A 16,586-nucleotide genomic window follows, 5' to 3' on the forward strand; every position below is an offset into this window, starting at 1 on the left:
CAAGTAAAAACTGAAAAAATATGTGGAAAGATATGTGACGTTTTCATCAGGTGACCAAGTACCTTATGTGTTAACTAGTTATTTGATAAAAAGAAAAAAAGTTCAAGAGAAGAACGACATACTATCGTCAACAATTCAAACGTTGTAGGAAATCCTCTATACATAAACATACACAGACAGACATGCAAATTAACATATATACGTCATGTGACGGTAGTGTAGCTCTCTTTACCTACAACTTCACGCACACACGTGATTGAAATAAGCTTAAGTTTGGAACCTCATATGTAAAAGTGCCTTCAACTGTTAGGAATTCATTTTCAGACTCACAATGAGCTGAAAGAATTTGTATACCCGGATGAGGTTTTCTTAAGAATTTGATTTTACAATCACTTTAGGTTCCTTAAAAATATTGAGACCGGTTTATATACGTGCATGAAAAGGTTCAAATAAGAGGAGAACCATAAGAATCACATAATTCATGTAAAAACAAACAATTCCTATAACTACTAAACTTTTTTAAAGGTTTAATCACAAAGTTAGAACCCATGACCTCCCATTAAGAAACAAACATTTCTACCACGTGAGCTAAGTTAAACATTTTTTAACGACATTTAGATCACTGATGCGCCATTGGCCCGCCCGAAATCTCCATTCTTCGAGTGCTGAATCGTGGAGTAATAGGTTGGCAACTTGGCACGTGTACGAAGGGAAGCTTATACATCATTCCATCCCATCAGTCTCAACTTAAAACCCTATTTTTTTTTTTTTTTTTTGTGGGACTTGAACTCAAGACCTCCTTATTAAATGAAGTTTTTCAGTAAGTTAAATACTAAATATGGATGAGCAAATGATACTGGGTACGGGTATTGAATCAGGTACCATCGATACCAATTTGGTACCGACATTTTATGGTTTCGGGATCAGTATGGTACTAGGTACCCGTACCGTACCAAGTATTTTCGGTACTGATACGGTACCGAGCTCCTCCCTACTACTAAACTAGATTCATATTTGTAAAAAAAAAGATTACTAAAATCAATTGTAAACAATTTGTTGTAAAAAAAAAGAGTTTTCCTTGTAGTGTAGGTTAGGGTTACCAGTGTAGAGTAGGTCCAGAGTCCTTCAGTTCTGACTTCCTTTAAATATATTAAGATTCAGTTCACCACCTTTAAATATATAAGTGTGCCGTTGATATTAAGATTCAGTTCACATCCTCAGTATTCACCACCTTGGGCATTCAAATATATTTATGTTATGCTCACATGCATGGCACTACTATTTCAGATGATGCAAACATCTATTCATTTCTAAGTGATATCTATTGACATGCTACATGTTTTTTATAGTTCATACATGATATATGAAGGGTAACACTTGTTTCAAAATCAATATTATGTTAAGAACTGAGGCAATTACATAGACACGCAGGCATAGTGTTTTAATGGAAAAGGGAGAATGAAAAACAATGGTTTATTTATCTTTTTTTCCTTGTCTTTAGTTTTATCTTCTTTTGGATATACATGTGAATATCACATATAAGCAAAAGTACTACAAACGTCGTATTTTTAACTTTAAAATAAATCTTAAAACATATCAAAATCTGCATGCATGATTAAATTGGTTCTCGAAGTTTTAATATATGACCCAAAGAATGAGTTTCTCAAGCAACTCAGCTCGAGTTTTTATACGAGTGAGCACAAGACAAATCAACTCCTGGCTCGCTTATAGATATGTGTCTCGAGTTAGCATATGACAGTAAATGATTAAAATCCTTGGCTGCAAACTAATATGTACACTTTAATGATGAAATTAACATGTGAAAACTGAAAAGGAACATAATCCAGCCAAAATATAGTTACAAATTTCAGTGAAAAAAGGTAAGATTTACCCCTAAATTTCACAACTTTAACTGCAATCTAGTGTAGCTTGTCAACCATATTTGGGAATCAAAATAGGCACTCTAAATCAGTTGCATATCATGATCAATAACTTACAGATTCCCTGTGCCACACTTGTCCATTTGTGAACCACTTGCAATATCACTTCAGTTTTTATTGGTATCATGAAGTACCCACAACCCTTAAAATGTAAATCATAAGTAAAGGTCAATGCTTTTTTAAATAAAATAAAAAGTATGCTGTGATGACTTGTACTCTATGCAGCAAAAGTTGCGCATTATTGGGCCAGCCATAATATGCCAACACTACAATTATATTGAAAAGATAGCCTGTTTCACAGATTCTAATTATATAATCAAGAAACAACAAACTCTACCCGAGAGAAATAGATAAAGAGCTTTAGATTTTTTTACATTAACTTCAGTAAAGATCTTGGATTAAAAAAGCGAGAAGTGGTGCGACCATAATTTTAAAAAACATTTAATTATTTATAATATACAAACCGCATTATAATATATGTTAAACATCTAAAACATCAACATATATATCCCAAAATACCAAAAGTAGCATAAAGAAAGTTATCGAGTACCAAATTACTCGGAAGTGTTTCCACTACTCAAAAGTGCTTCAACTTTTTGAAAGTTTATAGCTAAACGAAAAGTCTAGATTAGAAGCTCTCTTTGCTATCATCGTCATCAACATCAAGACCGAATATCTCATCTTCACATGCACCATCTGAACCGGGCATCTGGACCGACTTATTCTATTATATCAGAAGGAAAGGATGTTGCTCCATCTAATTTCACAACCCTACACCTACAGTACCACCATCTCGTAAAGTACATCAAATACGATGATATAGAAGAAGTGGATATCAGTGTACGTGACAATGGCGTGGAAGAAGATGAGATATCCGGTATTGATGTAGATGATGATGATAGCAAAGAGATCTTCTAATGGTAGACTTTTCGTTTAGCTATAAACTTTTTCAAAGTTGAAACACTTTTTAGTAGTGTTTTTTTAAAACACTTTTCCAAGTAATTTGGTAGGTAATAACTTGTTTTTATGCTACTTTTGGTATTTTGGGCAAGTAGTGAGGTGCTTGAAAACTTGTTTTATGCTCCTTTTGGTATTTTGGAATATAAATGTTGATGTTTTACATGTTTAATATGTATAATGCGATTTGTATAAAACTAAATGTTTTTTTATATGATCGCCACGCATTCAAAAAGCATTCGCTTTTGCGTTGTGGTCTTTTTGCCTCGGCTTGGGACCCTATCGCTTTTATTCACCTTGCACTTCAAGTATCTTAACAAGTCAAATGAGCAAACCAAAACACCTAAAAAGGAAACTAAGAGTCTAAGACCCACTAAAAAGATTTAACATTTTGAGCCAAGAAATTGGTTTTAAATAATCCAAACTATGGCCTATTGGTAAATATCCATCCCAACTTTACACTTGCCTGCTGGCAGTACCAACTACTTATGCATCTGTTTTTAACGGGTCGCGACTAACGGATGTTAACTCCATTAGTTTTTCTCTGACGTGGCGATCCCAGCTGTCAAAAATCAGATTACGTGGACGTCTACGTGGCGGCTGACTGTGTATTTAAAATATATGTATATATATAGAGAGATTTACTCTCTCCCCCCACCCCCCCTCTCTCTTCATCTTCATCCACCATCACCGGCCCCACCTGTCACCACCATTTGCCCCCGGACCACCGCCATCGCACCCCTGTCACCACCATAAACCACTCCGATCATCTTCTCCGTTTCCGGCGAGACCACCATCAACCATCACCGCTCGGTCACCTGAACCACCACCGGACTACCTTCATATCTGCCAAAACCCTAATCCCCTGTCTTCAAACTCAATAATTACACCCAAATCTGCACACAAATCACCCCAGTTTAAACAACAATTAATGCATTCAACAGTTAATGATTATTGTTCTAACATCAAACCGCAACATCCACTTGGTGTTGTTATAACCCTATAACCCCTTTATTCACAGTCGTCATTATCCGACTCATCCCTGATGCCCTAATTTCAGATGCGTCAAGCTCGCTGCCATCTCCGATTTCTATGTGTCCGTCATCTCCGGCTTCTTTAAAACTCTAGCTGCTAGTTTGAAGACAGGGGATTAGGGTTTTGGCAGATATGAAGGTAGTCCGGTGGTGGTTCAGGTGACCGGGCGGTGATGGTTGATGGTGGTCTCGCCGGAAACGGAGAAGATGATCGGAGTGGTTTATGGTGGTGACAGGGGTGCGATGGCGGTGGTCCCGTGGCAAATGGTGGTGACAGGTGGGGAGGATGATGGTGGATGAAGATGAAGAGAGATAGAGAGAGAGAGGGGGGGTGGGGGGGTGGGGGGAGAGAGAGTAAATCTCTCTATATATACATATATTTTAAATACACAGTCAGCCGCCACGTAGACGTCCACGTAATCTGATTTTTGACAGCTGGGATCGCCACGTCAGACAAAAACTAACGGAGTTAACATCCGTTAGTCGCGACCCGTTAAAAACAGATGCATAAGTAGTTGGTACTGCCAGCAGGCAAGTGTAAAGTTGGGATGGATATTTACCAATAGGCCATAGATTGGATTATTTAAAACCAATTTTCCCAAGAAATTTGACATGCGCTAAAACATTAAAATTTGACCAGCTAGTTATAGACCGCCCAGTCGCCCAATTTTGTAACCTCTAAAAATTACAAAAAGTATCAAGAAAGAATATAGTAAAATGAATAAAATTACCTTGTAATTTTTCCACTTTGATAATCAAAAACAATTCACCATCTATTCAAGGGGTGTTGCAGGTTCCAAATTTGTTGGCTTTCTTGATTCTAGCATTTCAACTTCGTATGCACTTGTATTCGGGTCTTTTTTGTTTTCTACTGCAATTTGTTTAAGTTTCTCTAATCGTATGGCGTGTAACTCATACCTGACGATCAAGATAGCAAAAACGTTAATCTATAACAAAAAAATACATCTAACTCATGCATTCTTTATATCCATCCAATCATAGAATCGGTTGTATATATACATACAGGTATACATTTTCAAAGCAAGGCATTCAATCTAATTGCTATCTACAGTTATGGATTAAGATTTTCACTATCCTACAGTTACTCTTTGACAATTATTACAATGTTTGTTTCCAACACTCCTCAAGTTGGAGCAAAAATATTTCTAACACTCCTTATGTTGGAGCAAAAATGTTTTTAAGATCGGATATGGAGTCTTTGTAGGGTTGTTCAGATAGCTTGCTCAAAATAAACGAGCCAAGTCTAGCTGGGTCATTTATACTTCAAGCAGAGGTGAGCTCGCTCGTTTGACTTTCTCAAGACAAGTAGGCCAATTAAAAATCCGAACTTTATAAGAAGAAAAACTCAGCCACCCTTATTTTGTTATTACATATATCATATGTGCTAGAAACACGAAAATTTAAAAACTAGATGAGTGCTTATTTTGACGGCCCTAGCTTAATGACCTCTGCATGATACGTATGTAGTCTTCACACTATTTGTATAGTGTGTATGTGAACATCTTGTTATTAAAAGCAAGCTTGACTTATGTGAAGGTAACAAACTAGATGGGTAAAAAAAGATAATTATGTATTGAGTCTAAACTTGATGAATCGTATTAAACGGACCAATTTTTTTCCCTCCTAAATTTATGATTTTCTTTAATATAAATTTGGTGTCAAAATATGTCAATTTTTTAATACAAACTTCTGTCAAAAGATGTGTAATTCTTGTAAGAGTTCAAACAAGTTGAGTTGAGCTAAGCCATGTTAACCCAAAACAATCACCCCCTCATTACTTTAAATATGATAACGAATTAGTTATTACAATACACACACACACACACATATATATAGGAAAGGGTTCAAATAAAAAACAATTGTTTTGTGAGAAGTGTGAGAAGACTTTAAAATAAAGTACACCACCCAAATAGGACACTATAACATGTAATAGGAAACTATACAACTTTTAGAAACTACCAATCTCAACCACTAGATCTTAGATCCAAGGGTGTGCATCTATTCTTATGCTTCTCACAAAACTATTGTTTTTACATTAATCCTACCCTATATATATATATATATATATATATTAGAGGTGGCAATGTGAGTGGGTTGGGTTGGATTTGGGTGATGGGTCAGGATGGGTATGGGGTGAGAATGAATTTTTAAAATAGAGGGTTAGGATGGATATGGGTCAAGATGGGTAAAGCTAACCCATCTTGACCCAAGTTAAAGGTTGACATACAAAGAGTTTTAAAAACCCCTCAAAAAAATATTCAAAAAAACTATTAAAAATATAATAACTCAAAATATAAATAAAAAACACAAAATGTAAAATAACTAAAATGTTTCCCCCGTCATCCTCGTTTACTAAAAAAAAAACGTTTTGTACCGGTTCAGGTTCGAGTTTTCGGGGTTTTTTTTTTCGGTTCGGTTTTGTTTTTTTCATTTCGGTCGGTTTCGGTATTTGCTGGGTTTCAATGATTTCGGTTTTGATTTCTCAGTTTTTTCGCTTTCAGTGTTGTTTTGCTTTAGTCAGTTTTTTCGGTTTTATTTCGTTTTTTTTTTTTTTCGTTTCGATTCATTTTGTTTTATTTTGGTCGGTTATGTTCAGTTTTTTTGTTTCATCTTGGTAAGCTTTTTGATTGCATTTCGCTTTTCTTTGTTTCGTTTTGGTTAGTTTTACGGTGTCATATCGTTTTTTTGTATCGTTTTGGTTGTTTTTCTATTTTGGTTGAGTTTCGTTTCAGTTTTTTGTTTCATTTTGGTCGGCTCAGTGTTTTTGATTCGGTTTTTAAATTGCATTTAGTTTTTTTATGTTTCCTTTTGGTCAGTTTTTCAGTTTCAATTCAGATTTTTTGTTTCGTTTCAGTCATTTTTCTATTTCAGTTAAGTTTTGTTTCGGTTTTTTTGTTTCGTTCTGGTTGGTTCAGTGTTTTTGTTTCGTTTTGGTCGTTTTTCTATTTCAGTTCAGTTTCGTTTCGGTTTTATTGTTTCGTTTTGGTCGGTTCAGTGTTTTTGTTTTGTTTTGGTCAGCTTTTCATTTGCATTTCGTTTTTTTTGTTTCGTTTTGGTCAACTTTTCGGTTTCATATCGGTTTTTTTGTTTCGTTTTGTTCGTTTTTCTATTTCGATTCAGTTTTGTTTCGGTTCGGTCGATTCGGTGTTTTTGTTTAGTTTTGGTTAACTTTTCAGTTGCATTTTGCTTTTTTGTTTCGTTTTGGTCAGTTTTTCGGTTTCATTCCGGCTTTTTGTGTTTTTTTGTTTGGCATTAGTTGGTTCGGGGTTTTTGTTTCGTTTTGATTGTTTTTTGGATTTCGGATGAGTTTTGTTTCGCACGTGATAATTTGGGTATTTTGAATTAGATAAATTTTGGATAACTTCGATATTTTGTTTTGACCCATTTTAACCCATAAATGAAACTCACTTGTATATTTTCAACCCATCCTAACCCACTTGAAGAATTTTCATGATCCATCCTAACCCATTTTACTTTTTAAGTTTATCCATCTTGACCCAAAACAATCCATTTGGGTTGGGTTTGCCACCCTTAATATATATAGTTTTACTCATTTCATTACGTGAGTGAAAGTAGATTGTAAATATATGCATGAAATCGCAATAAACATGTTAGTAGAGCTCCACTTGACTTGGATATCATATTCATAAGAGACCTAGAGACTCCAAGAGTACTCGCCCAAATCCACTCTATCAAAGACCATGCAATGTTGACTCACGGAAACAAAAAAAAACAACCAACATACTCGTAGACCTTATTGATGTGGATGCCGGCATCCCCGTCGTGGGCTTAGTCCCCACTGAGAACTGTCCATCTTACACATCTCCCTGATACCAAGCTTCATAACTCAAACAGGGGTTCCCAACGCTCGCATACATCAAATGTCTATAGCTTTGGTGTCCTGCTCGAGATGCTAACCAGAAACGTCCGGAAGATGGAGATAAAGATGATGATTTCCCAGTCTGAGTGGAAACGAATCTCAAGAATGCATTTTTTAGAACTCATTCGATCTTGATCTTTTGATTACCGTATACACCCACCCTGGAATATCATTATCTGCTCTTGGTGGTTTTATGGTTAGTGTCTTGAGCAGGAGGACACTAAGGGCCTGTTTGGTTGGAAGGAATTGGTGGGATTTGAAGGGAATTGGAATTTAAATTCCATTCATTATTGTGTTTGGTTGGCTAAGAGTAAGAACTGGAATTGAAAGTAATTCCAATCAAATCCTTCAATTGGGAGAATTTAAAATCCTTCCATATTTCTAAGGAAAGTGTAGGAAATCTCAGGAATATTTCTTACATTACCAAAATAACCCTAGTCGATCCACCATCACCAACATTTTTTCTCCAGCAACCACCACTAACGTAATTCCGGCCACCATCACCAACATAATTCCGGCGAGATGTAAGTTACGTTTTTCCGACAATAACGATACCAAAACACCCGCCAGCCAGCCACCACCAACGTAATTTCCGACGAGATCTGAACCACGTTCTTCTCTGGCCCGATCGGAACCACCGCAAGTCTGTAACCCCCTGTGTTTCCTTCATCGATTTTGGTCGGCGGTGGTAGCCGGTGATGGTTTTCATTTCAGATTTGGATGTGACAGGTATCAAACCATGGAAGGCGACTTTGGTGTTGTGCGGACGGTTGGAGGTCGCCTCACCGGAGTTTTCTCAGATCCAGGTTTTAAGCAGGCAACCATACTCATGGTAATTGCACTGGTCACCGACGGCTTCATATATGAGAAAAGGCGGATGACTTTTGTGGGGTAGGGTCTGTATATATTTGTTAGTTTTAAGGGCAATCTTGTCTTTTGCACATACTGTTTTCATTCCAATTCATTCACAAAAGCATTACCAAACAGATTATGATTTTCAAAGGAATCCCTTGTATTCTAATTCAAATTCCAATTTCTTTCAAATTCCGATTCCAAAGCAATCCGTGAACCAAACGCATCCTAAAGCTATATAGGTTTGATTCTCGCAAGTGTTAGGACATGTGTTGGAGTTCTAGAGTTTGGTATCAATGATAATCTAGTTTTTTTAATACATAACTTAGATGGGTGTATGCATTAAGAACACACTTTAAAGTTTGAAGACATGTAAACTCATTTTCATAGTAATTTTCTCATTTTACCAGTTGACGTGTTAGAAATGAAACACAACCCAAATTGACAACCTCCTTTTTTCCTCACTAAACGGGCCTATGCTCGCATGTTCTTTTCAAATGACACCATATAAATGAACCAGTATATATTATCCTAAAAAATATTAGCATAGCTAGGAGGTCAAGTGATCCTTTAATAATTAACCCTTAAGCAGGAACTAAGATTATTTATATACAGAATGTATAACTATTCTTAGAGTATGTAAACATGTGAGAATCAAAATGGAAATATTAAACAGCTAAACTGAATGAAGTTAAAAGTTTTGAAAAACTATTCACACTTATAATTCCCCTTTACTTACTATATGAGTAGAACAATGTTAAAATACTATAGAATACAAAAAAAAAAAAAAAAAAAAAAAAAAAAAGCATAGAAAAGAGATCTTACTTTGCAACATGATTCTTCACAAGTGTAAAATAAATCCTCCAAAATTGCCGTTCTTTCAAGTAGCGGGGACATAATCTAAACCTAAGTTGTGATAATTCCTGTAAAATCAAAAGCAAAATTAGTACATTCATCATGAAATGAAGAAAGTAAAGTTTCTATTGATGATCCACAACATAGAATCTACCAACGAAAGCTTCAACTTTAATCCGTTACTTACAAAAAGACATAACCGCCATTGACTATTTCTAAAACCTAAAGGGAGAAGAAACTTATGCATATTGTCCTCTAGTTAGTTATTATTTAACCACTAAAACAATCGCTTTCCCGGTTTCGTCAAATTTTAAAAACATTTTAAACCAAACCGATAACCAGGGTTTAACGGTCTAAATGTAAACAATTTCAAAAGCATCTTATTCCAATTGCATAAAAACAAGTAAACAACTTATTACACAAAACCAAAACCCTAAAAACCCTAATTTCAGCATAAAAAGCCCTAACCTTAACTTTTGATAACACAAGTACAGCATGCTTCTCTTGCCACGGAGACAAATCCTTCTGCACGATCCCATCCGTTGATTCAGCTCCATCAACGGCTGATTCTTCTTCATCTGAATATACCTAATGTCAATTCAATTGCATACGATGTGAAAGATATAGTACGAGTTATGTAAATAGTACCTTGGAGATTAAAGTTTCTGAACGTTTCAATTGTGAAGGATTTGAGGAGGTTAATTAAGTCGTCGGTGATTCCGTACAGCTGCTGTTCGTTGTTTTGACTGGTTGCCGGTGGTGAAGATCCGGTTTTGATGCGTCGGAACCATGAATGCACATTCATTTTCACTGTTGAACTCGTGGTGTTTGGTGTAAACCGGATCACGAGTATGTGTGGGTAGGTCTTGATCTTTTCGGGTTAGGTTGGTTTCGCGTTACATCAAAACCGATAACTTTTTTATGTCAAGACGTGTTGTATTTTGGGTTTTAGTGGGACTGGACTGAAGCTGAATTTACTCTAAAATTAAGACGGGAGATGAGTCGGTTATGTTTAAATTGTTCGTGGTCGGTCTCCAGCCAGATCTAGTCGGTTCAACTTAAATTCTAGCTAAGCACTAAATGTGCTAACTAAGTTTATAAGAAAATTGTTACAAGCAAGTGCATGTATAATATGTTTCGATGTTATGGCATATTTTATGTAATTTGTTTAGTTGAATCTTGAAAAACGAAAAGTTGTAAGTATTTTTCTTATAAGAATTGTGAAGTTTGGTACTAAAGCAACTAGAATCGGGTTAGACAAAACCTGATGGCCCCGAGATATAAGAACTCGGGTTGTAATAGGTCCACGCACGAGCATTGCCTACATGGTTGACGATGCTCAAGTGATCACCAATCATGTAAAATAAAAGACCTACTTGTGTAACAGTTGTTTCCTAGTGTGTGGGTGTGCACGCGGGGTGGGGTGGGGGGGGGGGGGGCGTCCTTATTTAAAAATGACATTTGACAATATCTTATATGTAAACCACTGATATCACACAAATCAGGTCATTCAATCTCTAAATACACTCTCTCTCTCTCTCTCTCTCTCTCACACACACACACACATTTATTTTCAGTGATCTTATAGATACTAATTCTGATACCGAAAGGTGGTCATGGTGAGAATTCTCTCCATGTGGTGAGGCTATCGGTGCTTCTGTTTTCTAAATTTGGTTGGTCGGCTATTCCAAATGTGCTCGGAAGTGACCTGTAGAGTTGATGATAAGGCAACCCATGTTTCGGTACTTATAGTACCATCATCTACATGGATTATTTGGACCTTTGGTTTTTCTACGAAATTTATTGTTTTTTAATAATCATCCCACGTATCTTATGTTATAGTCTTATAGATTGAATAATCGATATTTAGACATATCTAAGCAGCCACTTATCCCAAAAATAGTGTATTATTTGTCTTTTGACATTTACATTGTAACTTGACCATAATAGACATGTCATTTTGCTATTAGTATGTTCCAGTGGATCGTTGTCATGTGTACCCACACTCTTCACACGTTTATTTCTTACTAAGACTGTCTGAAATACATTTATACTCATATGCTTCCTTCACTGGAATCTTATATTTATTTGTGAATATAAAGTGGAGTAGTGGACTATGACAAGACCATCAAAGTCAAAGTCAAAGTTAGCAAATGTAAAATGTACATATAAGAAAGATCCACTCAGTTGTATGTTAACTTGTACATAGTCTAGCTCAGATTTTGAACCATGAATGATGGCTGATCCAGTGTCTTGATTATAAGATTTGGCTGTATTTTCTAAACGTATGTTTCTGAGGGTAAGACCTTGCTAGAAGAAGCTCAAATTGTCTCTTTAACTGGTTTTTGGGTCACCTGGAACGTAAACAGAAAACAACAATCATGAGAACCGAAAAGTTGTAAACCAGAAAAACATGAAAATGGCATTTAGTTCTTTTACTTATAAATGGGCACGATTTGGTTATGGTTAATCCCTATCCTGAGCTTGTTGGAAGTCATGCAAAGTGATATTTTAAAAATAATATTAACACTTGCAACCTTCTAAATCATTTAATTATAAGAAACTAGATTGTTACAGTAGTAACATTGTTTTTGCAATCAAATTGTGTGTAGAAAATAGAAAACATTTGCCAAACCGACCGACATGTTTTGAGTTGCATGAGCAACAAAACATTTCCACCCGAACCTATTCTGGCCTGTTACCCACCTTAACTGGCCTGACCCTATACTGGCCCGTTGCCCATTTTTGTATTTTTGATGCATAAAGTGATAGTAAAATTAGACAGAAGTGTTAAGGGCCAACCAAACCTGGCCCACCCTGCTTTGACACATACAAAGATTTACCCACTGTTACCCAACCCAGCTAACCTACCCAGTTCTTGATAAAGAATCTATTTCTCACCTTATGATGACTGCCAAGTAGAAACTGCCACCAGGGTCAACATTCCAACCAACCCGTAATTCACAATTTGATCAACATTTTTTATACCTTCAAACTTCTCAACAATGGCATTCCATATATCCGCATGAGGACAGCCTCCAGCTTTCACGGCCTGTTTCTCGGGATCTGAACTTGTTATTCTTTGATCGTCCACATCAGCAGATTGGTCTGATGACACGTCAGATTTGACCCGTATGCTGTCTTTACCTGAGATTACTCTGTAACCAGAGCTTGTGTGGATTGTTTTCATGACTGAACCAAAAAAATTTGTCACGGGTACCTGATTATTAAGACAATTAAAAGCCAACTATTAGTTCCTGGTTGCAAGTTCCCAATTTTTAGTAACATTATTCATTTAAATTTAATGATACATGTACAACAGTCATACCTTCTCCACTTGTTCTTGGTACAGATCTGTTCGATAATATGCAGTTGACAGCAACAAATTTGGATTAAATGAGCTAAAAAGACTGCAAAACAAAAGAAAAGGACACATAAATATAGGCTGAGAACCATAAAGAACTTTAATAATTTATATCTTTTTTAGCTTTTATACCTGCTTAATGAAGCATTGTCATACATATTTAGCCTCTCAAAGAAAGCTAAGGTGTGAAACGTGAATCGATCTACAACTGAGACACCAACCTATATCAAAACAAACTCAACGAGGTCAAGTGTGACAAATAAAATATATAGAAGCTTTGTTGTATATCAATTAATTCAAATTATAAGGTGTTCAAGTTGTTAACACATTAACATTCAGAATTTGAGATCATACTCACATCAGAATCCAAGTGATGCGAATATGAGTTTTCTCCTTTCATGCTACTTCCAATAGCCAAAACACCTGGTGATTGGAGCTGAAAAAGAAGAAACAATCCACACTGTGATTAATATTCAGATAAATAAGAATTGGCTTGTAATTAAGAAATGTGGCATGTTTATTTAATAACAGCATGATTGAAGAACTTCCTGCATTTTAAGCATATATGTCGCATCTTTAATATTAGGTTTAATGTATACATTTGCTACACAAGTATTCAAAAGTATTCATTAAGGCCACCCAAGTAGAAGTGCACAAGGCCCAAAAGAAGCTTGTGCCTTAATAGTGTAAAAACACAGGTATGATAAGATCAATTTTAATTAGGTAAAACAACACAAAGTTGTCAAGAAATAGGACCTCAAATAAATCTTATAAATAATACACTATACATTATGAAAAATATCTTAATGGCACAATATAATTTAACTAAAAATAAACAACTAGCAACGTTAAAAGTGGTGTTCAACAACAAAGTGGTTTTCATCGTACAAAAAGCTGTTATGTATACAAAAACTAACTTATAAAAATTATCATGTTCAAGATTTAAGATTTTCTTTCTGTTTCATTTCAGTTTACATAAATCTTTTATAAGAATCAAATTAAATAAAAAAAATTAATTGACAAAAAGGACCAGCGCTTTAAAAAAAGATAATCCTAGACTTAGGCTTTTGTTTGGGCTTAGCCCAGGCCAGACCAAGTTTTGAAGGAAAATTATGGGCCTATTTAGTACTTTCAGGCCTTACATGGCTTTTATGAACCAGGCTTGGGCTTTAGCCTGTTCGTGCACTTCTACTCCATAATCCATCTAGAGTTGAATCTTTTGAGTGAACACAGGAACATTTGTGTCTTTCTTACAACTCTAGAGTCTAGATGTGATAAGTTTCTAATTTAAGGGCATTTTGTCATCTTATGGTTTTCCGGCAAGTTTTTGTTTTTGCAAATATAAGCATAAACAAAACCATATTGATACTTGATTAGCCTCTAAAACTGTTCTAAATTTGTTTAGTAAACTGAGTGGCCTATGCAAGCATCATCCATAAATATTAATATACATACTGGTATCACTCAAGTGTTGAATGCAGGAAAAAGAAGTCAATAAATTTAACAACCAAGCATGATGTTTTATGTTACACATTGGAGCTTTTAGTACTTTCTATAAAATAACTCTACTGTTGGTGGATGTTGATATTATGAAGCTAAACCCAATAGGCCTATAAGAAAAAACTCATACCTGAGAAAAGAGTGTTGCAGCTTGACAAGTATCTACCATAATCAACAGTTCCTTGAACCTAAACATGAAACAAAAACTCATATAGGAAGCAATGATATGACACTCAAATGGGTACAGCATAACTGCATGATGACATGGACACAATACTGATTGATAGTAGCTTAGAAGCACGTCCAAACATAAATTTCTATAGCCTACCATGGTTAATTATCTGTTTATATATATTCAATACCAAATATTGATCTCCAAAACTCACACAGAAACACCAGGTATCTCACCTACGCTTTTCTTTCATCTGTTTGACTGCATCAGCCAAATCATGACTCTGAAGTTCTTCTGAGTCCTGAAATTTCAAAAACCCATCTCCACCATGTCCCGTCATGTATAGTAGTATGTGGCTTCCTTCATCACTCAAGAGACGTTTGGATCTTGGTACAGCATTTTCATGGCGGCCCGTTAAAACCCGCAAAAAGTTTTCAACAGTCACTTCATAACCTCTATAGTCTACCTGACATGACGGTGTGCTAAAATCAGCATATCTTCTTCTAGGTGGCAACAGGTGGGCTGGGAGGGTTGATAATGGGTCAAAACGGGTAATATTTTTGTACCAGTCAAATTGTAGGGTTGGACCAAAACATTTGTCAAGATATTTTTATATTTTTTAAAACAATGAGTGTGTTAGTTATGATTATAAAATCACATTCCTGCAAGAATAATCTAACTTTGAATGAATAATTTAGAAGGTGTTATGTATTAAATGCTGGCTGGTTGATTAAAAAAACCTATAATTTGCATAGAAGTCCTTAAACATTATGTTTTACGTCTATGGAATTTTAGAAGTAGAGATAAGCACCTTTAGGGACTTAACCATGTAAATAAAGACCTTTACATCATTTTTTTAGAATATTGAAGTATTTGATGATGCAAAAAACTACGCCTTATTTGGGAAAAAACAAAGGGATTGTACAGTCAAGTTTTAAAAGTTAAGAGATGCAATTATGCAAAATTAAAGTTCATGAACTTATGTAAAATTTACATAAGTTCAGGAACTTTTGACTCATTTATTTCACATGTTTCCTTATAGTTATATTTTTATTTTTCCCTTTTGGCCCATTATAGATATAGCAAAAACAAAATCAACCCATTGATAACTGATGGGACAAAATTGCCACCTGAACTTTAATGTAGATACAAAGTTTACCTATAAACTATGCTAAGCAAAAAAAGATACAAGGTGTTAATTTAAATTGATGCAAAACTCACCTCAACATTATCTCCATACAAATTAAGCCTATGGTTTTCATTATTAAACACTTGTGCAGGGTATTTGTTGCGAGCATTACAAGCCATGTCATCAGCTAACATAAGAATGATCCTCTCATCAGGTATTCATAGAAAAAAACCAACACAGGAAAAAGCATTTAAATATCTTTAGGATAGAAGAGTCGATAGACCGCGAACAATGTATTCAACATAAAAATAAGACTGTAAAGGAACAACACGTATCTGTACAAGGATAAAGTGTTTGCCATATGTCGATAATTGAACCTAAACAATAATAACATTCTGTTAGAGCAAGAATGTGAAGAGTCTAAAATCACATTGCACATGCCACATGGGTAGCTCTTATTTACTTATTACTTTATTAATTGAGAATAAGCCCAACAAAATCAAGAACAAGTATATATCAAAATATGAAAGGTTATTTTCATATATGATGAATTAGAAATAATACAGTTACAAAAGAAAAATACATTAAAAGGATCTAAATATTAGTTTTGCCACCTGATTTAGCCCTTGTATTCAAATGTGCCTTATTATCCTTAACTAGATATAAAATTAGAAGTCTATGCAAATTCATAATAGTTCCGTCAACTTATTACTTGAATTTGCAAGTGACACTAGGATCAAAATAAGCGATATCAGTACTTTGTCACTATAATCAACAGAAATAGAGCTAGTTCTCGATTGAAATTCGAAAAGGAACCTTCTATTCAATCTGATTTTCAAACACAAAGTATAATGTTGCAGCAGGCTAAGTTATCCTACAATT

At 35.2% G+C, this 16,586-nt stretch overlaps 2 protein-coding genes across 2 annotated transcripts; both read right to left on the minus strand.

Moving 5' to 3' along the window:
• Positions 1-1,640: 1,640 nt before the first annotated feature.
• LOC143548624 (uncharacterized) lies at positions 1,641-10,372 on the minus strand. Its single transcript, XM_077039732.1, has 5 exons — positions 10,188-10,372; positions 10,008-10,117; positions 9,510-9,607; positions 4,663-4,849; positions 1,641-2,082 (listed from the first exon to the last, which is right to left on the minus strand). Exons 1-4 carry the CDS (start codon positions 10,342-10,344, stop codon positions 4,705-4,707), a joined length of 510 nt encoding a protein of 169 aa, XP_076895847.1. The 5' UTR covers positions 10,345-10,372; the 3' UTR covers positions 1,641-2,082; positions 4,663-4,704.
• A 1,283-nt stretch (positions 10,373-11,655) lies between these two features.
• LOC143548625 (uncharacterized) lies at positions 11,656-15,922 on the minus strand. The gene is made up of 8 exons (XM_077039733.1): positions 15,797-15,922; positions 14,812-15,041; positions 14,534-14,591; positions 13,262-13,339; positions 13,036-13,124; positions 12,868-12,949; positions 12,441-12,759; positions 11,656-11,893 (listed from the first exon to the last, which is right to left on the minus strand). Exons 1-7 carry the CDS (start codon positions 15,896-15,898, stop codon positions 12,442-12,444), a joined length of 957 nt encoding a protein of 318 aa, XP_076895848.1. The 5' UTR covers positions 15,899-15,922; the 3' UTR covers positions 11,656-11,893; position 12,441.
• Positions 15,923-16,586: the final 664 nt, after the last annotated feature.

This window comes from Bidens hawaiensis, unplaced genomic scaffold (genome assembly GCF_021521415.1).
Source record: "Bidens hawaiensis isolate Kalapana, Puna unplaced genomic scaffold, B.hawaiensis_p1.1 tig00015206_1, whole genome shotgun sequence".
In the NCBI taxonomy this organism is placed as follows: domain Eukaryota; kingdom Viridiplantae; phylum Streptophyta; class Magnoliopsida; order Asterales; family Asteraceae; genus Bidens; species Bidens hawaiensis.

Bases quoted from the DNA above. Each gene is read 5' to 3' on its own strand.
- LOC143548624 (XM_077039732.1), bottom strand. From the start codon at position 10,344: ATGAATGTGCATTCATGGTTCCGACGCATCAAAACCGGATCTTCACCA. The intron at 10,118-10,187 runs GTACTATTTACA...AGGTATATTCAG, and splicing joins CAGAAACTTTAATCTCCAAG to ATGAAGAAGAATCAGCCGTT. The intron at 4,850-9,509 runs GTAAGATCTCTT...CTTGATCGTCAG, and splicing joins GTGAAGAATCATGTTGCAAA to GTATGAGTTACACGCCATAC.
- LOC143548625 (XM_077039733.1), bottom strand. From the start codon at position 15,898: ATGTTAGCTGATGACATGGCTTGTAATGCTCGCAACAAATACCCTGCA. The intron at 15,042-15,796 runs GTGAGTTTTGCA...CCGTCATGTCAG, and splicing joins TGTATGGAGATAATGTTGAG to GTAGACTATAGAGGTTATGA. The intron at 13,125-13,261 runs GTGAGTATGATC...GTTTTGATATAG, and splicing joins CGCATCACTTGGATTCTGAT to GTTGGTGTCTCAGTTGTAGA.